The sequence below is a fragment of the Tauraco erythrolophus genome, chromosome 5 (genome assembly GCF_009769465.1).
Source record: "Tauraco erythrolophus isolate bTauEry1 chromosome 5, bTauEry1.pri, whole genome shotgun sequence".
Taxonomy (NCBI): domain Eukaryota; kingdom Metazoa; phylum Chordata; class Aves; order Musophagiformes; family Musophagidae; genus Tauraco; species Tauraco erythrolophus.
The window spans coordinates 15340275-15364421 of record NC_141469.1 but is presented as its reverse complement, the minus strand read 5'-3'; the positions used below and the strand labels follow the sequence as shown (position 1 = coordinate 15364421).

General features: G+C 37.7%; 1 protein-coding gene across 1 annotated transcript in view; it reads right to left on the bottom strand.

The window, feature by feature from the left end:
- The window catches only part of HHIP (hedgehog interacting protein), a 73646-nt gene that overhangs the window by 44590 nt on the left and 4909 nt on the right, over positions 1-24147 (bottom strand). Inside the window, exons 2-4 of the mRNA XM_086611971.1 lie at positions 21526-21721; positions 11492-11648; positions 10497-10698 (exon numbers count right to left, since the gene is read on the bottom strand). Coding sequence (XP_086468097.1) covers positions 10497-10698; positions 11492-11648; positions 21526-21721 — 555 coding nt within the window. The remainder of the gene's footprint in view (positions 1-10496; positions 10699-11491; positions 11649-21525; positions 21722-24147) is intronic.

Below are 24147 nucleotides of genomic sequence, written 5' to 3'. Positions count from 1 at the left end.
TCAACTAGGCTCCTATGAGGTGTGCAAAATTATTTTACACTCAGTCACAATTAAACGTTCAATTTGTAATGGAAAGGTATGTGTTTTCTTTTAAGAAGAGCTAGAAATGATGTCCTGAGAGGAGCTAACTTCCTTCTAATGTGGTTCCTCATGAAAACTTATCATGCTTTCAAAAACTGATACAGATACTTCAAGTTTAAGTAAGTACTTTTCTTATGTAGTTTGATATAAAAAAAGATTCTCTTCTTCACACTACAGTGTGACTCAAAGTCATTCATCTACTATCACTTCTGGTATGTTGTCTCTGGGCTGTTACAGTGTTTGAGAATCTAGCTGATAGAGATTCACAGAATTTTTAGGAATGTCAGAAACATAAAAGCTTTTGGTGATTTACTCCCTCTTTTATTTCGTTTCAAGGCATTCAGTTAGCATAAAAATAACGATTATTACATAAATTAAAGTTGTTGCAATTCAGCTGTAGGGATTGCGATTCAATGCCAGTGAAGATAGATCAAGGTTTTAAAAAGTATCTGCTGCAAATTAAAAACAAATGGTTGAAAGTATTTTGCAGACTTCTCTCCCACAGATTGTATATTCCATTTTCCAAATTAAATCTAAGAGAGAATATTACTTTATTGAGATTTATGGAATAATTTCTTTTAAAATTCCAGCAATATAAGAATGCAGGCAGACACTGACAGTGAACAAAAGTAAGTGTTAGCTACTAAGTGGTTTCATCTTTTGGAGGGTTTTTTTTTCAGTAATGGGAAAAATTAGTTCTGACTGGTTTTTAAAACTAAAATTATATATAAACCATTAAATTAGGGACAGATCATTTGTCCAATTTTAACTGCAAAGGGGATAAAATGGGTGGAAAACATGATAATATACCAGTGCTCCGTTGGAGGAAGTGTTCCTCCCTCAATCCAACTTGCTGATCCTGTCTAAGGAATAGGACTTAAGAGCTTGTGAGAAAATGTGTGTAAGAGGATATAGAGGAAAATTATTCTGTGGTGTCTGGGGAAGTATATATAGGAATAGCAGTTGGGCTGCATTAACTATGAAAGTATATATGTTATTCCATTTCTAATCTCTTTCAAGACAAAGACATGACCCATTTCATGTATAGCATAGTACAAGGGATATAACACCGGAGGAGATCATACAGCTATGATGGACAGGAAAGAGCATAGAAGGAGTCTCAAGGACACGGTACTGGTTTTGAGAGCTCCAGTACTTTGTGGGTTCCCTTAAGCATTCTAGGACCTCATTACAGATTTTGGGGTGTCCAAGAGCTTAAAGGGATGATGAATCTTGGAGCCTTAGTGGACTGTTAAACCTCCTCCCATTAAAGAAAAACATGTGGTTGAAACTGTGTTGGCTAAAAACCATGGAATTTTCTGCGTAACTTTATTCCTTCTTTGCCATTTTGTGTTGGATATCACGATCTGCCTGTTACATTTCAGCAAATGCAATAATTTCCTTTTAATTAGATAATTACCATGTTATTCATTGGTTTTGATCACTTCTAAATTCAGCTTTTGGTTTTAACAAATGCAGTTTCAGAAGATGATGGATTTTTACATTTTTAAAACCGCTAAATGTTCAAAAAGGATTTGTACACATAACAAAATTAAAGTGGGGATTATCTAGCACTGTGTGTGGGATAAAGCTATAGTCTATACAGTGCATGGAAAAGAAACTGGCATTCTCAATTGCACTGCACACATCTCAGTAATAACAGGGTATGAGGCATACAATTTCATGGAACACCCACAATGAAAATTATTCTTTCCAAACAGAGAATTGTTTTGGAATAAGTTAGGTTAATTGGCACCATGGGATTCCTCTCAAGGAAACACAGAACATTAAAATCTACACATGTGCGTGTAAAATGATAAAGTATTATCTTCTTTCCCCTCTCAGCTCCTCAAATCTAAGACACGCTACCCAAAATCAACAGAAACGATTATGTTTTGTTGATTCAAATTTCCTTAGAATAAACTGGCAATCCTTCATCTGGTCAGCTTACAACCTGAGAGTCACTGCACTGTTCCACAATTGCTAGCTTGGGTATGGTTATCTAGAGCCGTCTCTCACACAAAAATAGAGGTCTCTAGAGCTTTTGGCACATGCTTTTTGGAATTGTAAGAATCTTTATTTTCTGTGCAAGTAAGACACAGCCTCTTTCAAAGGGCTGTTGTGCCCCTATTAGGATTAGAACCAAAATCTGCAAACGCTTAATGGGAAATCCAGGCACATTTCACTGTCATTATACAGTCCTCGGTTAAAACACTGATTGTATTTTACAGTTTCTGAATACAGTTAGAAGTATATTAAGTCCTTACAAAAGTATTATCACCCTCTCAAAAATCATAAAGAACTTATCACTAAGAAAGAAAAAAATCTTCCTTTTCATGAAGAAGGCTGAATTCTCATGCAGGCTGTTGTGCTGTGTGCATTGTCTCTATTTCATTAATATTTAAGGTCATTATAAACAAGGACATTCTACTTGGTTTATTTTTAAAATGTCCTGTACTTTCACATTTGGCCATTTGCACACCTTAACCATTATTTCTTTCCTACTTTTCTGCCCCAATTATGTCAAGACATTTAAAACCAATTAACTGTGATTCCTAGTGGGCACGTCACAGGTGAGGTGTGGCCTCAGAAGTCTGTTGTGCTACAAGCCTGCCTGCAGCTTTCCTGACCTCTTGAATGAGTGAGAAACCCCCGTGTCCTGTGACCCCACATGACTTCACATGTAAGTCCTCTGCTGAAGAATAGTCTTCAGTCTCTCTGCAGTCTCCAGTGGAAAGCTGAGGTGCATACTGGTTGCCTTGACATTTTTGTAACAACAGAGACAACGTAGCGTTGCAGCTTTTCACCAAAGACGCCCTAGAGTCTCCTCTTTCATACTCTGAATACCCCAAAACATATCACTGTTGTATGCCAATATTTTTATTTCCCTTGCCACCCTGCCTGGGCCTATGCACATATCTTAAGTGGACTCACCATTTCATTAGTCTTAGTTAGAAGTACAGGAGCAAGACAGCAAATAGAATTTGCACTCTGCGTTGGTGGAATTAATTGCAGAATGAAATGAAAATTGTATCTTATAAATATGTCATATTTATATTCTATACTCTAACATTGTTATTTTAGAGGACTATCCCTGTTCTTCATAGACAGGTGGGAGCTTGGTCTGGTAGAACAAAGAGGGTTTACTTTCCGGAGTTTTCATAGACAATGTTTCTGAGTAACTCTGAAGAGCTGCAGGCCCATTAGGTTGAAGAAGGAAGAAATTTAGCTAGGATCTTCCAATTCTCCTTCCAGTCTTAAAGCCTGGAGAGAAGAACATCCTCCCACTGCTCCCACATGCATCAAAATAATCCCCTGTTTGGGAGTAACTGGTCACAAATCTAGTAGCCACTATAAGCTGGGCTTTCTACAGAGCAGAGAGCAGAAGATAACCTTTGCTGAGAGTATAAACTAGTGCTTAGTGGAGGAGAGCCCTGCTTGCTCTGTGATATCAACGCAAAGAAGACATTCAAGAAAAGCTCATTGATTTCACCCTCTGTGTAAGAATTCAGAGGAAAATAAATTGATTGAAATTACTGGACTTGGATGGAAGGAGTAGCATGAACTGTGTGAATTGGGGATCTTTTGTCAGTAACATAAATCCTGTGAGTATTGATGGACAGTGTATGTATTCACTTAGGTCTGTACGTCAACATGACGCAAAAAGAAATGTACATATCCTCTGTCTAGAGGGAAAAGTGAGAAGTTTTATTAATGATAGAACTGAGCATACAATTCAGCAAATAACACAATCTGATTCTATCCACACACTAAGTTTTAAATAGGTTTTATCACTGGTTTATTGCAGTTTTCTGTAGCAGCACTCCTCACTGCAAAGGCTGCACAACCTATTATAGGTTCCTTGAAACGTGCTGTGCCAGTGCTGGAGGTAGTGGTATTTTTTTGATTTTGTTGATTTTCATTTTATATTGAATGATCTGAGTAATTTGTATTCATGTGATTAAATGTTATGTCATGAGACAAACATCAAGTCATAGAAGTTTCACTACTAATCCTGCATTCCTGCAAAAAGGTGCCTATGGTGACAAAGTGCTCATTTGACCCTGAGAAGCTCTGGAATGATTGGCTCATAGCAGCATAATTAGCATATTTAATATCTGACAGTCTACTTTCATAGTTTTATACTGAATATATGAATGGTTATGGGTGGAAAATGGATCTCTGCATTCCACAGCACTCTTTATGACATCATAGAAGATTCCTACCTGAATCACGGGATCACTCATGAATAAGACCTTGCAGGACTGAAAGTACTTGTGCTCTGATATTAAAACTAACCAACATGCAGTAAGGAATATATCTAACTTTTTTCTTAAGACTATTACTTGGAAATTTGCTGAGCATACACTTGAAATAATTGTTATCAGATATTTCTATATTTTTTTTCACTGCAAAGAGAATTGGCTGTTAAAATATTTACAGGGAATTATATGGGAATATAGCATTTAAAAAACTTTGGGAATTACAAAAAACATATACAACTAGTCTTACTGATTAATTTGAAAGTAACATGAAACAAAAAGGTGATTATGGCTTAGGATTTAGGGGAAGTTTCTGTTAAAATTTGTTTATGACAAGGAAAACCATAGTCTTGAAGTAGAAAAGACGGTGATGGAGGTCAAGTAGTCTAACTCATATAATCCTAACAGTGATCTCCAATACAATTTCATTGAGATTTTCTGTCCCTTTTCCCTTCCCTCCCCTTCCATGCCCTTTTCTTCCTCAGAGGCTTTGCCCTTTATCACAGTATTCCCATGAGATGTAGTAAGAATATTTCATTGCTAGCTGAAAAAAAAAAAAAAGGAAAAAAATAAAGATCTCTACACAAGTACAAGTGGTAATTCTGTAACAGTAGTTTTAAGGATACCCATTTTTTAGGGGTTTCTACTCTAGGCACTGTGTGAGGCAAAGTGCAACAGAATGCAGCCATTCTCACTGGCTGCACATTTGATGATCAGGTAGTCAGCAGATACACAGAGCTACACCAGAGCTTGGTCACAATGAAAAAAATTAGCAATCAACTGAAAATAACTTAAGAATCAAGGATGACAAGCAACTGAACATGAAACCCAACTGCAATTCCATACCTGAAGAGCTAATTCAGTCCGTGGATTTATAAGTAGAAAACTACCATATAACTACAGGGACTTGACGTTACCACTGGCACTAGTAACTTTTGGCTAGTTTGTACAGTTCTGAGGTTCTTCATTTTAAAAGGATGTTGGCAAAGTTGAGTGATTGCAGGGAAGGACTGCAAAAATAACTTAAAGACTAACAGTTGCAGTCCTAGAGCCTCTTAGATTTTCAGAAATTATGTTGAAAGGTGATTATAGCATTTAACTCCCAAGACAAGTGGTAGGCTCTTCCTTTTTTCTTGTTGCCAAATCATACCTCGATGCCTTCCCTTCCAAACAATACATTTTAGACAAATATATTTTAGAGTTATTTTATGTTATCTGAGTCAGGAGACAAGAGAGTGAGTGAAAATTGATGTTGTTTGCTATGTTGTGCTACATTTTATGGCGGCTGCTACTAATATAAAGGTTTCCAAATCTTAGGAAATAATATAGCTAGTAAGATAAAAATACAGCCACAAGAGTAAGGAAATCTGGAGAACTGCTAGAGCATTCAGCATTTTTCTGTAAGTTAGATACAATCTTGAGTACAAGGTGACTGATCTTATAATAATAACATATTCAGCACTGATACATCTCAAGAAATCATTAAATTCCAGTATTTAGAATGTTTTTATCCTTTTCTTTTTCTCCTGAGTGCATTATGGGATAAAATCATATTTGCCTGATGCTTTTAAAGCATTTAATTATTTTGCCTGACTCTTTGACAATGATTCAGATACGTCAGGACTATTTTTTCTTGATAATCGATTAAGATCTCCTTAAACGTCAGTGAAATCAAAGTATTACCATTATTAGCTCAGTAGCTTCTCATTCAAACTTTCTGCCTCTCTTCTACTTGGCAATAGTTTCAAACAAAAAGAAAATAATGGTAGTGAAAATAAGTTCAAAAGAAAAAAATAATATTTTAATTTTAAAATTGTTTTTGCTACATAACTTTGAAGAAACAACTGTAAAACGTTACTCTGTAACTAACAGCCCTCTTCACCACAACATAATGGAGCAGTAAATCACCAGAGCAGGGAAGCAGACTTTTAGGGTTTTTTCCTGGTAAATGCTTATTCTTTTCTTCTATGTACATGCTACATACTCAGGGTACTTTGTAGTATTAATTGGGCACAGGTGAAGGAACCAGTATTTTCTCCACTACACTGGGCTATATATTCCCAAATAGTTGAGCCCAGGTGCACGTCCTAGATAAGAATTAGAGGTGCGTGTCTCATGTCCTTATTCAACCTTGGGACAAGACTGAGGTGCGCAGCTTCCTTCTTTTCACCACATTCTTGAGATGAGGAAGAAAAGGCTAAGGGTGACAGGAGGGACTTGGCCAATTGCCCAATCCATCCACAAATACTACAATACTTATGTGACCAGTATTGGACAAAATACATTGGAGAGGGCCACAGATGTAGAATTAGCAACTTCTTCATTAAGATCCATTCATGGCTTCCAACAACTAAGTTGAAAAATAGAAGATTAAAAAAACATTCCTGAAAACTGTGCTGTCAAAGAGGATTAGAAACTGGGAGATGTGCAGAGAAAAATTGTTTCTTAAGCTCTTCAGAGCTTTTTTTTTTTTTTTTAATCTTCAGGAATCCTGCATCTCATTTTCTCTTGTAGGGCCTCCAGGAAGCACAAGCTACCATCATCCATTCATGGCATCTCTCTGCTATGAAATATCTCTACGTACTTGTGCTAATTCCTTCTGAGATACTGGCAGCATACAAAAATTATCACTTCTCTTTCATTTGAACTCCTTAAGATTAAATCACATAGCTGTCAGTAGATTTTACTGCAGCAACAATTTTCAAGCAGAGACCTCAATGATTTCAATGAACATTAAAAGCCAATGGACCAATAAAACATAAGCATCATGTTATACCACTCTTTCTTACTTAATTTTCATTTATATCCACAGACCTTCTCAGGACTGACCGACAAGAAGCAACTCCAGATAATCCTGTGTGCTTAGGTTAGTAGGGCCAGTGAAGAAGCCCTGCAAGCTCACTCACAGCAACGTTAGGGACTCCAGATACATTTAATCAACACACAGACCATTGGTTCCCTTAGAGGAACAAAACGGCATCTTTTTAGGAGGGTATCATGGCTGACTGCTATACAATGCAGTCACCTTTCTTCCTCTGTTTCTGTATATTGTTTTCTCCTTATCTGACTGCCAGTACTGTGATGAGCACAATGATGTTACTGAGATCAGAACTAAAGCCCAGGACTAGTTTTATGAAGGAAATATGTCATTTTTGTTTCTCAGTTATATCAGCTTCAAGATAGTTTTAAGTATATTCATTGGAAAATTGTCATGCAGCAGATCTGCTGCTTTGTGACAATGTAACGATTTTAGCACTCCTAAATTTCCTCTTTACAAAAAGAAGAGAAAATCAACCACCACTATTTTACTCCATTTATCAACATTAAAAATATCTCAGAGGTATCAATTTAAATTACCTCTCATTCAGCCACAGCTGCATAATCATCAGTATTATTATTATCATTATTTACTGGATACAACATATACCTATAAAAGTTTGAAAAAATATTTTTACTATTGTCACTAGAGGTAAGTATTTGTTCGTATTTCAGATACAGACAAAAAATTAACAGAAACTATTTTCAGACAGTTGGCTATAAATGAGAATATTTTCACACTTATTTTTAGGGAAAAAGAATCATTTGCCTTTTCTTGCTACCGTTGCTCCAAGGTTGGAAAAAAGGTGAACAGTTTCTGTTTACTTCAATGAAGAGTCTCTATATTAATTCAAGAATAACATTATATGGATGCTGTCATACAGGAATTGACTAGATATTTGTGTTACTCTGTGTAAATGAACAGAGAACTCGAAAAAGGCAACATGTTACCTTGGCAAAACACTTTGCTGGAACATATGGGCCTAAGTTTGATTAGGGACAACTAAAAATTCATTGATTTCATTTTACTTTTTCACTTACATCACCACGTGAGAAGACTCAGGCACGTTGAGCAAAATGTATCCATACAAATTCACCTACCTTGCACTACAAGTATTTCTTGAGTAGGCAGAGAGGACACATTCAGTGTTTCTCACACTTTGCTTGTGGATGCAGGGTTTTAAATAGTTTGATTTTTTTAGTTGCTGGCTGTACACTTTCTGCACTGTCTGCTGGAAAATTGTCTATCATCATAGTATTCTCCATTACTGAGTTCTAGCTTTAAAGTGTATAACAGGTAAGTAAAATCAAATACCCTTCAAGTAGTATTTTAATGGAAAGTTGTCCCAGTGATCTTGCATCCTTATATGTAAAGGGCCATGGACAATTATTATAAAAATCAGACTGCAGGGGATAAACATAAAAATGTTTAAGAACCCTTGTTTTAAAATAACCATTTGCATTATGTGGGTTTTGTTTTATTCTATTTATTTATTATTTTATATCACATACTCATTCCTCAAACTCTTGTACTTTCCCCTTTCTGTTTAAGAGCTGCAGTATTGCTTCTGGGCACATTCCCTTTCTCCTTACCTGTGAAGTGCATAAAGCCTCCGTTCTTGCCAGCCTGCATTAAACACTGCAATACAATTATCCTCAGTCACTGAACTGTTATCTCAGGGAACTGAATTAGACATTCTAGCTTAGAGAACATCAAATTATTTTCACAAAATATTATCATTGAAACAGAGTTTAAAGTATTATATGATGGTGAGGGTAGAAAAGACTAAAAAGATCAGGTCACTGATTTAAAACAGAACTGAAAGTTGAATCTGAATCTGAGGGTAGCTGTTGAGAGTCCTATTAACCAGGCTATTGCCTATTCAGAAGCATGGAAAATCAGTTTTCCATTTAGCCTTGCCTCTAAGTTCCAGCTGTAGAAGTTCCCTCGAGGAAGGTTTGTTTGGGACCAGTAGCGGTTTTGTAGAAAGTTTCAGTGTCAGATTTACACAAGTACAAACTATCAGAATCTTCAGTTAAGAAATAAGAAATAGCCTTATATTGCTGTTCAAAACCAACCCTGATATGTCTTTTCTGTTTTGGTATCTTGAACATAATGGTTACCTACAGAGGCAGCAAGAGGAGTGTTCAGCAAGTCACAGAATCATATAAATTGGTTCTTTTCCTGACAAAGAATTGTCATATATTTCAGCTCTCTCTCTCTTTCATCATAAACCAAAAACCTCTGAGATGTCCTCTCAGAAAATATCATCTTAAAGTGGCTTATTGCCCTTACAGCTGAAACACAAAATGATTAGTTACCACGTGCTATGCATTTTAAATCAATATACTTTGTCACAATTATTATTTAAGATTACTCTGTCAAGAATATGTCAATATATCTTTCATCCATAAAGGCTTTATGATATACAGTCCTGACTGTTCTAGGCAAAACTTGATTACAATTTAAATTTGCCATGTAAATTTATATATCTGGATTTTACTTGCATTACCACTCTAAAATGCAACAAGAAATCAACATGGAACAACACTTATGACATTTCCAAAGTAAAATATCCCCCAATAGACTTAGGAGGTTTCCAGTAGTACTTACCCCATACCTAAATGTAATTTCTTTTCTCCACCCCCGTATGTATGCCCATCATTGCCCATTCACCATTGACTCCCTGACCATGAAAGTCTTTACCCATTAAACACGATGAAAGCTGTTGCACCAACCCACCCACCCATCTGAATTCAGAGGGTCGTCACTTTTTACACGCATCTCCAATACATGCCATTTTAAAGCAGCCTCCCACCAAGGGCAGCTTGTGCCACATCTAAGGTTGAGCCAAGAGGGAGTGAGCACCACTGCCCCTCTCCCGGGGCTCCCTGAGCACTTCCAGTCCCCCTTCTGTGTCCAGCTCCTGGGGCATTGCTGAGCACCCATGGGTCAGGGGAGGCCCTGAGCCGAACCCGCTCCCACTGGAATCACAGCAAAACTCGGCTGAATTCAGTGGGATGGAAGTGAGCCCAAAGAATGAAAATACAAAGATAATGCAATGGGATGCTGGTGTTGGATAGTTTCTTCTGAATTTAAAGTGAGAAAAAAATGAAGGCAAAGAGAAAAATGTGATGACAGCTATAAGATGCTATGTTTTCCCTTCCTGAAACAAGGAAGTTTTCACTTCTTTGCCAGATAGAACCATAGTGTCTGTTTTCCTTACTCTTCTTTTTTATGATTTAAATTAAAATAATTTCTGAAAAACGTTTCTTCTCTCTATCTCCATATACAGGCTAAAATATAAACAGATAGAGATAAGTAAAAAATCCAACCTTTATTCCACTTTGAACAAGCTTGTGTATATCCAAAAAAGGTTCCTTGAGTATGTCTCCTTCAGGGCTGAAAATCTTCACATATCCTTCTTTCTCAAGAATAAAGAGGCGATGAGATCCGTCCCCACAATGTACTGCTCCAACAGGCTGCCTTAGTCCACTCACAACCTCCTGAATACAGAAGCAGTTGTGCTTGTGTTTTCTAAAAAAAAATTTTAAAATAGTGAGAAATTTCTTTTTTCTCATACCCATGACACAACAATGTCCCTAAAAGATAAAATGATTGTTCTACAGTGATACTAAAAACAGTTACACAATCCAGGATAATTTTTTTCCTTGAATATATGCAAGGAGATAATACTGAAGATCAATTTGAGCAAAATTTGGTTTGTATACGAGAAAGAGAAAATTAATTCATCTTAGATCTGAGATGTAGAGGAGTAGGAGAGAAAAAAATTGATACAGGAAAGAGAAAAACATTTATAAATACAGAATTTCTACTGTACAATAAACACAGTAAATTCCAGCAATTCGACAAAATCTGGCTTCTAAACCCATTTAGGAGTAATGACTTACGATGGGACAATCTAATTTAATTATTTTCACAATGAAAAATACATGAATGAAATAAATTTAAAGCCATGAAATAAATATTTTACTAATAAACTTATTGTAGTTGCTTAGTAATATTAAATTCAGGTAGAAATGACTTCCTAGAACTATGTATGATCCACAGGGTGGACCATAACCAAGATCCACAGGGTGGATCAAACCAGGATTCTAACACCTTTTCAGCAACACGAATATCAAATGGTACTGAAACATTGAAGCTAATGTAACTTTCTCTTTTGACGTACACCAGCAGCAGCAAAAGAAAGTAACATCTGGAAAACACAGCTGCTGTGCATAAGCACACACTGAGCTGTTTCACTGTGAAAACCACAGGCTTTGCTAGTTTTTTTTTTTCAGATTAAACAGCATTTATCTTTATGAACCTGCTGATCTCTTCCTCTTTGTCATATTCTTCCATGTGGTCCAGGGAGTTAGAAGCTGGCCCTCGCACTTGTTTTCTTGGAAAATCTGGAAAGCATACACCACCATCTTTTCTTGCATAGTAAAAGCAAAACTCATCAGCTGTAGTTTGGAGAAAACCTTAAAAATGCAAAAGAGCATACAAATATTTAGTGCGTTGTCATGTCTGCAATTCTGTGCCATCAAACTAATCCTTAAACAGATTATATACTGAGTGGAAAAAGAAGTCATTTTAAACAAAGTGCAAAAAAGGCCTGCTCTGAATAAATACAAACTGAATATTACCTTTTATAGTTTATTCATCTGTATTTGTATTAAACTTATTTACAATGTGCCTAAATAAAAATACCAATTCATTCAAAATGACACTACACTTTGCTCATTAAAAAACTAAGAGGCAAAGTTCAGAGTTGAGGCCGTGATACGCTTTTCCCTGACTTTAACCCTATTAATCAAGTGTAGTATCTGCTGTAAAATAGCTTGAGTGGCTTTCATTTGACTTTTTTTTTTTTTAAGTGGCTTGTTGTAGTAAAAATATCAGTAAAGACTTCGGTAAAAGACATGCAGTAAAGGCTTTGTGGAATGCTGGCAGTGAAGGACATCAGTCAGAGAGGTAAATAATTAGTTGTCTCAGAAAGTGAGAAGCACTGCTGAAAATTGCACCATGTTGACATGCAGTTGGCCTCTGGTTGAATCCTGGCATCAAAGTGGATGAGCACAGTGTCCCACCATGAGGTCTACTTCCTCAGTCCCCATCCCCTGAACAGGGGGATATGTCTCGTGCTGCACTGGAGCTGGCTTTAAGCTGGCTTGGATGAAAGGTGGTCTTTAGGTTTTAGGTTAAAATGGGAAGGAGTTTAAAGACCCAGGGAAACCAGAAGTTGGTAAAATGAGAGCCTTTGAGGAAAACCCCTGCCACTACTGATATTACACTATGTTTAATGACAGCAAAAATATCTATTTCTGTCCACAAACCTATTTCTAGTCACTTCTGTCCAATTTTTAATCAGTACTAAATCTAAGAAGATAGAATTTGGCTAGTTACACATGTACTATTTTACTAAAACAGACATTAAGATATGTCTTAAGTTACCTTCATTCTCCTTTGCATTATTGGCATACTGTGTTAGGGTGTACCATGGTCCAGGACATAACTCACAGGATACACAAAATTAGCACTTAATTGGAATTAGAGGCCTACTTTATGCATGGCTTTACCACTTGTGAATAATAAATCCATAGTTCTTGTCCATAAAACCTCTGGCTTACAACGTACAGTAAGAGCTGATCAGGGGCAGCTGCGTTTCACTGGAAAATGCCGATTTCTTAAAAGCAAAGCCTTTTCAGAAACTATCAGTTTTGACAACATTTTACTTAACATGATGTTTCTGGTCCAAACTCAAACTTCCCGTCTAAATGAAAAAGAGAGAATCAGACAGCAAACCTCATCTCACTATACTCCAATGTCTTGTAATTAGACTGTTTTGTTAGGAAGAGGAATATTCAGGTCAATGCCCCTCATCTGTCAGGCAAGAGTTTGACCCTAAATCTCCCATTTCCCAAGTAAATGTCCTAACGACGACTTTATTAGCTATCCTGGGGTGGTCTCTCTGTGGCTTTCTTCATGGAAAATTTCAAAAGAGTTCAATTTCTTCCTTATGCGGAATAGGAAAATTTTTTAGATCCTGGAATTTTTGTGGAGTGGAAAGCCTTTCCCACCCAACTATACTTCTTTTCATATGCATCTTCCTTCAAAAATATTGGAAAAATAGCATGACAAAGCCTGCCTTTGGTTTCTATAAAATAATATCTGGAAACACATGGTAGTGTGTTGTGGTGTAAAAGTTTAATTACCACGATTTGGAGCTTTAGTAAATATCATCTCTGAGGAGCTGGTTTTAATTTATAGCAGTTATTTGGAGAAAATGGGAGATATAATTTCAAGTGGAATGACTGAAGAGGAACTCTGATATAATCACAGAGTAGTATTCCAAGGCTTGTAGCTACAATGCCAAAATCAAAGGTAATCTAAAATCTTGCTGTTGGATTATTTGACTTAAGAATACACGGTTTTGTCTTTAATATTTTATTTCTTTAGACTCAGTGGGTCACTGAAGAAAACGCAATAGCAAATTAGAGGTGTACAATTTCTAAGAATTTCTAGAATTTTCCAAGTATACCATCAACTACTTACTAAAGATAAAACTACTCTTGGCTTGAGCGTAATCTTAGTCAGAAAAACTGAGAGCATATTTTGATCGTATTGTTTACTGGGTACATGTTCATTTCAAATAACAATCAGATGCAAACTCACTTGACTAATGCCTTATACAATGCCTTTTCTTATAGTTAAGACTAATCTTTCTTTCTTATGAAATATTTTATCATGCACTTAAGTACGTGTTGCACTGCAGTTGCCTTTTGCTATTTAGCAAACCCATCAGCAGGTTCCAACAAAGAATAAGGCTTATGTTCTCTTTTCCTTAGAAATGCTCGTAAAAAATGGGATGTGAATTAAACTATGAAAATCAGTCAGTTAATTGCTACATGTTGCATTACTGGAAGGAGTGTAACCTTTGTAAACACAGTTTCACCTGTATATTAGGGGTGGAATTTTGTTCCATAAAAAGCACGGTAATTTAAAAAAAAAAAAGTGTTATATATGCTAGATTCAACATACTAGCAAATACACTAAAGACAGTCAGAAAAACATTTCCTTCTACTTTCCCATCTGCTTGTAGCCGTTTAATGTTTTCTTTATCATGCTTAGATTGTAAGGTCTTTCGTGTAGAGTTTGCATTTTGTTCAGTGTTTGTACAAGAAGAATGGTCCCTGACAAGTGCCCCTAAGCACTTGAATCATTCGGAGAAAAAAAAAAAAGATCATTTTGCTCAGCCTGAATTTATTCAAATACAGCTCTGTCACTGTCCTCTGTGACAACTACGCCTGATAAGGACTGCAACATTTGGTCCTGTGTGAATTTCTGTACTTACTGCTTTATTTAAAAGGCTCATACATATAATTACAAATTTCCTACTGGTTGTGTACGTGTTGACAGAGCAGTGCCCATGTTGACAAAGAAAACTGAAAGCACAAAGGAAGATGGAAGATTACACATAAAGTTGAAGTGTTGTATGTGTCAGATTTTGCACAGGTTTACATTTCTGTCCTTTTAAAACTTTGTATTGCAAGCAAGAATGGAACTACAGACTTCTCAGTTAACGCAGTTACAGTGAAGGCTTTCTGTGTTCGCCTTGATGAAAAACTATGGGAATAAGTTGCATGATTTCAAGCCTTTTCAAAGGAAAACTTCTGCTCTCAGCTGATCCTCACCTCTTCTCTCCACTCGTATTTGCGGTCAGTTATTCCTCACACTGTATCTTCCTTCCTATCCTACCTTCACCAAACTCCACATCGCTGCATTCCCTGCTTAGCCATCCTCCTGCCTCTTCTCTTTGATACACAACTCAAATGTTGTGGTAGCATCTGTCCCAGTCTTTACAGCAAGTCAAGTTCCTATTCATTCCCTTCCTTGTTTGCACTGCACACAGGATTGAATATCATCCACTCATCTGAGTAGACCTACACTGGCTTAGAGAGCATCTGGAAATCAGGCTCACCTGCCTTATTCCTGCTATTACTGACTTTGAGCACACAGTTCAGTATTGTGTAAAAGAAACATTTTCCTCTTTGTTGTTGTTTTTTTCTGATTTGCACTTTTGACAGCGAGATGTGAATTTGTTCACAAAAAACACATTCTCCTCTGTCTTCTCAACTCTCAGTGAAAACTAAATCAAAGAGGTGATTCCAGATTAACTCTTTCAAAATGTATTAAGTTCAGTGGTAGTTCACATCGCTTCCTACTGGTTTTCAAGTGACTAGTGGCTCCCTTCTCATACTCACACATTGCATGTATGAGCACACAGGCAGTGCCAGGGTTAATCCCCTTGATGCTTTTGTAAGCAGTGGCAACATTATGAGCTACTACTATTTTTCTGCAGGTTGACTCTGTTGACTGTGACTATTAGTTGACTACGTTAGAACTTCTGGAAGTGTTGTGTATGTTGCAGAATTTCTTAGATTTCCAGCGTTTTGGGCTGGGGTGCCCCTGTTTGGAGTTCAAAATTTCATATCAAGCATTTCTTCTGGTAATGCCTGGATTCAGGTTTGGGCCTGCATCTGAATTCCCCAAGATTATCTGGAGCCAATTTCTTCAAACAAAAATAATGGTGAGCACGTAGTTCAAAATCCGTCCAATATCTTTGGATGGCAGAGTGCACTATGGCTGTAGTATAGGTTTGTTTCTTAGAATATGTCTCTTCAACTGGCGTGGATCACGTTTCTGATCATGCCTAAAGGGAGAATCAGCCATGCTTTTCTTTACTAGTCATATTAACAATAAATATTAGACTATCTTCTCTACCATCCCCAGGACAGGCCCAACAGGCAGACAGGGCACATGATATGGAGGATTCCCTATCCTCTCTTTACCTGGCTGAACGTGCTGACCTAAGGAATAGGGGAGAATGGCAACAAGTTCCTGCCCAGCACAGCAGGCATGTCTCCTCTGTGACTACTCCACCCTCCCAGGTGCCTATTGCATAAGTATGCAGCTCTGTGAGCGGAACCGAACAATAATGAGAATGATGGTTCATCGAGCTTGGAGGTGTCACTGTGGTTAAATTGGCCTATGCCTTGCATCAAGATCACTTCCATAAAGAAAAAAAGACAGGTCATTGTCAGACCAGCTCCACTTCTTAGGGAAGTCTGCTGCCTCCCTGGGGCCCTGGTTAAAGATATGAAGAAGAAGCTTCCTACCCTGGTACGGCCCTCAGATCACTATCCATTATTGATTTTTAGGTAGGAAGCGATGAAGTTGCAACAAGAAGTCTGAGGGCAATCAAGAGAGACTTTAGGGCCTTGGGACGACTGGTTAAGGGATCAGGAGCACAAGTAGTGTTCTGCTCTGTCCTTCCAGTTGCAGGGAATGATGAGGGAAGAAACAGGAAGAGCCAGAAGATCAATACCTGGCTCCGAGCCTGATGTCACTGGCAGAATTTTGGGTTTTTTGATCATGGGTCGGTCTACATAACACCAGGCCTGCTGGCGACAGACGGGTACACCTGTCTCAAAGGAGGAAAAAGGATCTTTGCACAGGAGTTAGCAGGGCTCACTGAAAGAGCTTTAAACTAGACTTGAAGGGGAAAGGGCTAAAATCAGGCTCACTAGAGATAAGCCTGGGGGCAGCACACCAATGTTTGAAGGATGGTCTGCTAGTGAGGCCCTTCAGTCTGCCACCTCAGTGGAAGTAGGGGATGGAGATCCATGCGGCAGCAAAGATGCAAGGGTTATTGATGTGTTAGAAACCACAGAAGCACCTGAGAATGGTCACATTGGTTTCACTTGAGAATTAGGGCTTCTGCCCCCACAAAGGTGGTGAGATCAGTAGCCCAACTGAAGTGCATCTACACCAATGCACACAGCATGGGAAACGAACAGGAGGAGCTGGAAGCCATTATGCAGCAGGAAAACTGTGATATAGTTGCAGTCATGGAAACATGGTGGGATAACTTGCAGAACTGGAGTGCTGCAATGGATGGTTATAAACTCTTCAGAAGGGATAGGCAAGGAAGGAGAGGCAGTGGGGTAGCCCTGTGTGTTAGGGAGTGTTTTGATGATGGTGACAATAGGGTTGAGTGTTTATGGTTAAGAATAAGGAGGAAAGCCAACAAGGCAGATATCGTGGTGGGAGACTGTTATAGACTACCCAACCAGGATGAAAAGGCAGACTAAATATCCTGTAAGTAGCTGAGCGAAGTCTCACAATCACTAGCCTTTGTTCTCTTGGGGGACTTCAACTTACCAGATGTCTCCTGGAATTACAATACAGCAGAGAGGAAACGGTGTAGGAAGTTCCTGGACTGTGTGGAAGATAACTTCCTGACACAGATGGTGAGTGAGCCAACTGGGGAGGGTGTCCCACTGGACCTGTTGTTTGCAAGCAGAGAAGGACTTCTGAGTGATGTGATGGTTGAAGGCCATCTTGGGCACAGCAATCATGAAATTATATGATTCTCCTTTGATTCTCAGAGAAGGAGGGAGGTTAGCAGAACTGCCACCTTGGACTTCTGGAGGGCAGACTTTGGCCTATTCAGGAGCCTTCTTGAGAGAGTGCCTTGGGAGGCACTCCTGAAGGGCAAAAGAGTCCAGTAAACCTTTGGAAGAACGGACAGGCAACTCAAGGGGACTACAGGGATGTTGTGAGGTTATGCGCGAAGAAAATGAGAAGGGCCAAAGCCCAACTAGAATTTAATCTGTCTACTGCCATGAAGAGACCAAAAATGTTTCTGTAAATACATTAGCATCAAAGGGAGGGCTAAGGAGAATCTCCATCCTTTATTGGATGCAGGGGGAAACATAGTGACAAAGGATAAGGAGAAGGTTGAAGTACTTAATGCCTTCTTTGCCTCAGTCTTTAATAGTAAGACCAGTTGGCTTTTATCAGAAATAGTGTGGCCAGCAGGACTAGGGAAGTGATCGTCCTCCTGTACTTGCCACTGGTGAGGCTGCATCTCAAATACAGTGTTCAGTTTTGGGCCCCTCACTACAAGAAAGACATTGAGGTGCTGGAGTGTGTCCAAAGAAGGGCTGCAAAGCTGTTGAAGAGTCTGGAGCACAAGTCTTATGAGGAGAGGCTGAGGGAACTGGGGTTGTTTAGCCTGGAGAAAAGGAGGCTGAGGAGAGACCTTAGTGCTCTTTACAACTACCTGAAAGGAAGTGGTAGCAAAGTGGATGTCAGTCTCTTCTCGCAAGTAGGAAGTGATAGAACAAGAGGAAATGGCCTCAGGTTGCACCAGGGGAGGTTTAGATTGGATATTAGGAAAACTTTCTTCACTGAAAGGGTTGTCAAGCATTGGAGCAGACTGCCCAGGGAAGTGGTTGAGTCACCATCCCTGGAGGTATTTAAGACATGTAGATGTGGCACTTAGGGAGATGGTTTAGTGGTGAACTTGGCAGGGTTAGGTTAATGGTTGGACTCCATGATCTTAAAGGTCTTCTCGAACCTAAATGATTCTATGACCTTGGAAAACTTCAAATTCATATTGTTTGAAGATACTTCATTAAGTCGCTTAACTCCAGTGTCCCCATCAGTAGTCACTTAAACTGAGGCTCACAGCAAAGATCAGATGAGAAATAATGAGAACAGTCACCTGGGATGAAGCAGGGAAGTTCCAATCACATAGACTTTGTAAAACATTGCACTGTCCTGTGGTGACATAGCCATACAATCTTAACAGCTATTGTTATTATTCTGTTTGAATAAAGAATCGGGTCCACTTTTTCTTTGGATATTTCTAAAGAAGTCAATAGAAGTTCTGATACAGTCATAACTGCTATCTTTGAAACAGTTAATCTGCTAGAGTTTTTGTCTTTGCAAAAAGAGATGGGACAGTAAATGAATTTCTGGAGCTAACTCATCAAAAAACCTGATGTATAATTTCTCAATCTTCTTGGTTAATATGTGCTGCTAAAATTTCAATTCGAGAAAAGACTCTTGCTGTCTTACATCTCTAATAATATTTTTCATTCGTGCAGGACTATTTTAAGGGATAAAATTATTTTTGTAGTCAGCAATTTCTTTAGACTCCTTTGTATTGGTGTTCAGAAACAATTAGCACTCCCTAATGGAGGAAGAGTAATTATTTGACTTTTTAACAAATGCGCAGTGAATCATTGCCAGAGACCTTGGGTTTGGGGGCCTGTTAACTTCCAACTCTTCGTTTAATCCCCCAGGCTGAACTGAAAACATAGCTTCCACGTTTTCTATTTTTTCTTTCATTTGCAATAAATATTGTTATGGATATACGGGTCTCACAAGTAAAATAGAAAACGTAAATAAGTTGTTATTTTAATTATTTACCTTTTACAATGTATAAGACTGTTCGACTATATTAAAATCCTATGGGCCATCTACTCAAAAAGAGGGACCTGAATATTACTTAAATAATACCTTCAGGAAATACTAGTATAGGTTTCAACAACCCCATGTGCCAGTCAAGTTGCCAAATTAACCCTGTTGGTGGACATAAGTATGCAACAACTTTTTGTTAGTACAACCCACTTTCAGAACAAGTATTTAGAATGATTATTAGCATCTGATTGATGTAGGAAAAATCTTATTTTAACTGACGCTAAAGTATGTAAGCTCTTTTCCTGCAAAGCACAGTGCTCTGTCCAGTGCTAAAGTTATGCTTTCATCTGGTTATCTTTCAAGGCAACCTGGGTGGTCACAAAAAGCACTTGACATCTTGATGCACTTCAGCAGTTTTACATATACACAAACTTTGTAGAAAAATAAATTTGTCATTCGTCACCACATATGTTGATCTGAGGAGTGAGGTTCCTGTGGCTATAGCTCCTGTGCTGCTCAGTCCTTTCTCATTCTCTCTCCCTTTGCCTCCTTCTCCTTTTTCCCTTTTCCCCTCTTTCACTTTTTCCAATTAAACAAATTGTTTCCTCAGAAACATAGAATTTCACAAAACAACTATGAGAGACTTGCTCTGCAGAATATGCTAATCATTTGCACTAGGTACAAACTTATGTCAAAAAAAGTCTTCGTGCTGACTTCTTCTGTGGGCCAAACATTTAGAATATCTAATCTGTTATCGCTGTTCAGCAGGCAGTCTTGGCAACTGTGATCTATTCTGCTTTGCTTTGGGGAATGTGATAAAGAGCAAGAAACAGCTGGTTTAAGAAAGCCTTAGAAACATCTCTTAGTTTATAAAGACAATAATAATATTTTCATATTTGAATGGGTTGAGATACATGTTAAACCACAGTAAAGGGAAAAAGTAAGTAAATTCAAAATGTTTTCTCAAGTCAATAAAAGAACGCTGCAAAAAATCCTTGCACTCTTGGGACTTCAGAGAAAACAAGTACACACTGTACGCACGCAATTAAAAAACCCTCCTCCAAATCTCATCCACTTAAACTATCCTCTTTACTCAAATATGTTTATATTATATTACAAAGCTGGTTTCATATGTCAAAAATGACTATTCACAAATTCATTTTTCATATCATTATCAACTCTATTTTCTAGTCTGTGTTGCTAGTGAAAAAAAAAATCTTAACCAGTTTAATTATTTTCTCCTGTGTGGCATTATTTATAAGTAGTGTTTGGACAGCAAAAAAAGCATAGTTTAAAAATGACAGTCTTAAACATATAAATAATTTACTATTGAGAATACCAAAGATGTTATTTAATACAGTAGTGTATTAAGACAGTATTTCTAAAAGAACCATTTTCTGTGGTTATTTTGTTGATATAGTTACAAGTGATAGTACACATTTGGTGACTGCCTTAGACAGCACAGGTCAAATTCTGGTTTTGGTTATGTCCCGCTAACTCTGCTGACTACACTGAGGAAGTGTTAGGTTAGTTAACAATTAGGCTGTTAACAGCATGTTGGAAGTGATACAGAGATCACAGAAGTCTATCAAAAGCTCCCTTTGATTTCAATGGGCTTTAAACTCTTTGGAAAGAACATCAGTTTCTAGGGTGACAAAACCAAAAAAACCACTTTACTCATCAGCTTTTAGAGTCTACAGCAAACAGCCAACATCCTTTATAACTTGCGTTTTAAAGCTATCTGTCATTTAGAATAGCCTTTTGGATGGCCAACTACTTGCTTACATTATTTGAATGAACAGACTAATATTTCAGCAAAGGTAATAGTTTCAGGTACCTTTGGCAACAAACAGTCCTGTGTTTCACAGAGTTTAATAGGAGGCTGGCGAAAAGTACTCAAAATATTTACCTCACTACGTAAGATCTGCTGTGAAGACCCTGAGATATTCTGTCTTTGCCTGAGCAAAATCTCCTGGATATCAATGGAGAATTTACCCAGCAAAGAGCTGGATCTATGACCACTCAGGCAATATCAACATTTCAAAACAGACATCCTTTAGCCCCGTAGTTTGTTATAGGTTTTACCTGGTATGTGACCTCTGCAAGTATAATAGAATTCTTTACAATAGTCTTTGCACAGGTAGGGAAGAGTTAGTTCTCTTTCAGGTGTTTCCCCTTTCTCAGGTGAGTGGAATAGATTCTGAGCGTGAGGTGAGCAGTGTGCACATTTGATTTCCTCCAGTAGCTTCGCACATTCTGTGTTGTTGGTAACAGAAAGTATCTGCAAGCCACAAACCAGAGACAAATAAACATATGACCTGTTTCCCCATCTTACACCCCCAAAAAAAAGATTACATGATCTAATGTAATAAATAACGCTAGCGGAACCAACACCGTTAGTATAAATGCATCATGTTTCATGTCACCGATTCAGAAGTGCAAAAATTATTACTTTGAAATGGGCAATATGTCATTAGTACAGTGAGATTTTAAGCAGTTGCTTCTCTTTCTCAGATAAGAATAATAGTACTCAAGTTATTTTATGGACTCACGCCCACAATTTCTTAATCACGTAGGCAATCTCTGAACTAGAAGGATCGTTTATATGAAGAGGAGCTACAGCAGCAGGCCTTCTACCCACTTCTCTTACGAGAAATACTTAAAAACCTAGCTTGTGGGGTGACCAAGTATTTAGAAACTAAAAACTAAAGTTCTACTGTCAAAGCACGTCAGGAAAATCCTCTTTTCCTCACAGTTCTGAACTCAGTATTTGTTAAATAGGTGTGTCTTGAATGATACCGCAGTCTAGCTGCTGAAATGACTGCTGTGGAGTTCAGCAGGTGCCTTGGACTTTTCCTGCTTTAAATGCTGCTCTGCTTGATGCTTTCTCTAATGCAAACTACCTGGAGGTGGGACAAGCGGTATGTTTTCAGACATTCCTTTTTATAAGTAAAACAGTAGAATTTGTTCATAATATCTTGTCTCGATATTGAAACAGTAACTTTTTCCTGAAAAAAGAGCATGTATTATGCATAGTACTTGAAGAAGCACAAAACCATGATTGATGATGTGTTTAAGTAAACATAGGAGCCTAAGGAGTGCAATGTCATCAAATCATGAAAAATAATGGAAAACAGCATAGTCGTCTTTATTAGTCTTTGAATGCAGTGCACTTTGTTAATCTATTGTTAACCACATGGATTGGGTTTTGATCATTCATCCCAATGGTGGGTAGTGGGAAATGTGTTCTCAGTTGAGAGGGACCGAATCTGATTCAATGCAAAAGCAAAGCTCAGGTTCTTTCTGCTATTTGTTTAATGCAGTTATAAACAAAGACTGTAAGTGAATATTTATATTCTGTAGAATTTGTAAATATTTCTAGTAGTGCATTTGAAAATATTGACACAGTTTTGCAATAGTTCATATCTCTGAGTCGATTTGTAGAAGGACTTTCCGATGTCATTTCCTTGCAACGTAACATTGAAGGGAATTATCTAAATTACTTTTGATAAAATAAGTTATTCAATGCATGAAGACTCTTGATAAGTTTGAGTATGCTTTCTCATAGGTCAGCTCTCTTCTAGGATACAGTTCTTTGATAGCACAGTTCTGAACTCAGCATTTTATTTATGGATCGTAATTACATAAACCTCAAACACTCGATAGAAATGCACTCTCCACTGTTCTAAACAGATATGTATTAAAATATTAAACAATATATGGCCTGTACAGTTACACAAAATCCTATTTAAAGGAACCTTAGTTTAGAAAACAAACTCCAGGAAAATTTAGTCTTACCATACATATATTGTCAAAAGGCCATCTGAAACACGTACTAAAGTTTAGTGGTGTAAGTTGGATCACTGATTAGAAGAACATCGTTTGGCTTCTACCCTTATTCTGGAAGAGCTGCCATTGGCTTTAAAAAGAATTCCTCCAGATTTGCCAGGATCGTTAAATGCATTAAATGTTCTGTTCTTTAGACTATCTGTTCTCAGACTATCCTCAGCTTCATAGCACCTGCAATTAAGCAATGTGACTAACATCTGCCACGTATGGTTTATTATCTCTCTTCAGACCCTTCTTGGAAAAATATTTGTCTCAAATCTTTTGGAATGGGTTTGTGGTTTTGATTGTTTTTTTTAAACCTTGAAGACAGTAATCAATTAATTGCATGTTGCATGCATGGCAAGAGGTTTGCATTGGCTCTGAATTCTCAGCCCCTTCTCTATCAAAAAAGTTTAGATTCTTTTTACTAGATTACTCATTTGGGCCATAGCAGAAGAACTGTTAGCTTAGTCTTCTTTCTTGAGTTTCAGATATTGTTCTAGATATAGTAGATCTGGGAAAAAATGCCTTGAAGACAAGAACTAAAAATATAACGATGGCTACAATAAACTATAACCAAAATGCATACTAACTAAAACTTTGAACTTGACTTAATACTGCCTAGGATTGCAATTCAGGTAATAGAGGACAGACTTTATATGCTTGCAGTGATCCACTCTGCTGAGGCAACCTTCTGCATTAGTTGGACTTTCTTAAGGGATGATGTCATCCTGGCCTTGGTACCTTGCGCTGCTGTGGTTCTGATGGGAAGCGGCCTGTATAATTCAGTCAAGTCATTGTCTGCCAAATAGAACAAAGTCTGAAGCCAAAAGGGGACGATCGAAAGCACTATCTGTAAGTGCTACTTTTTAAGAACGT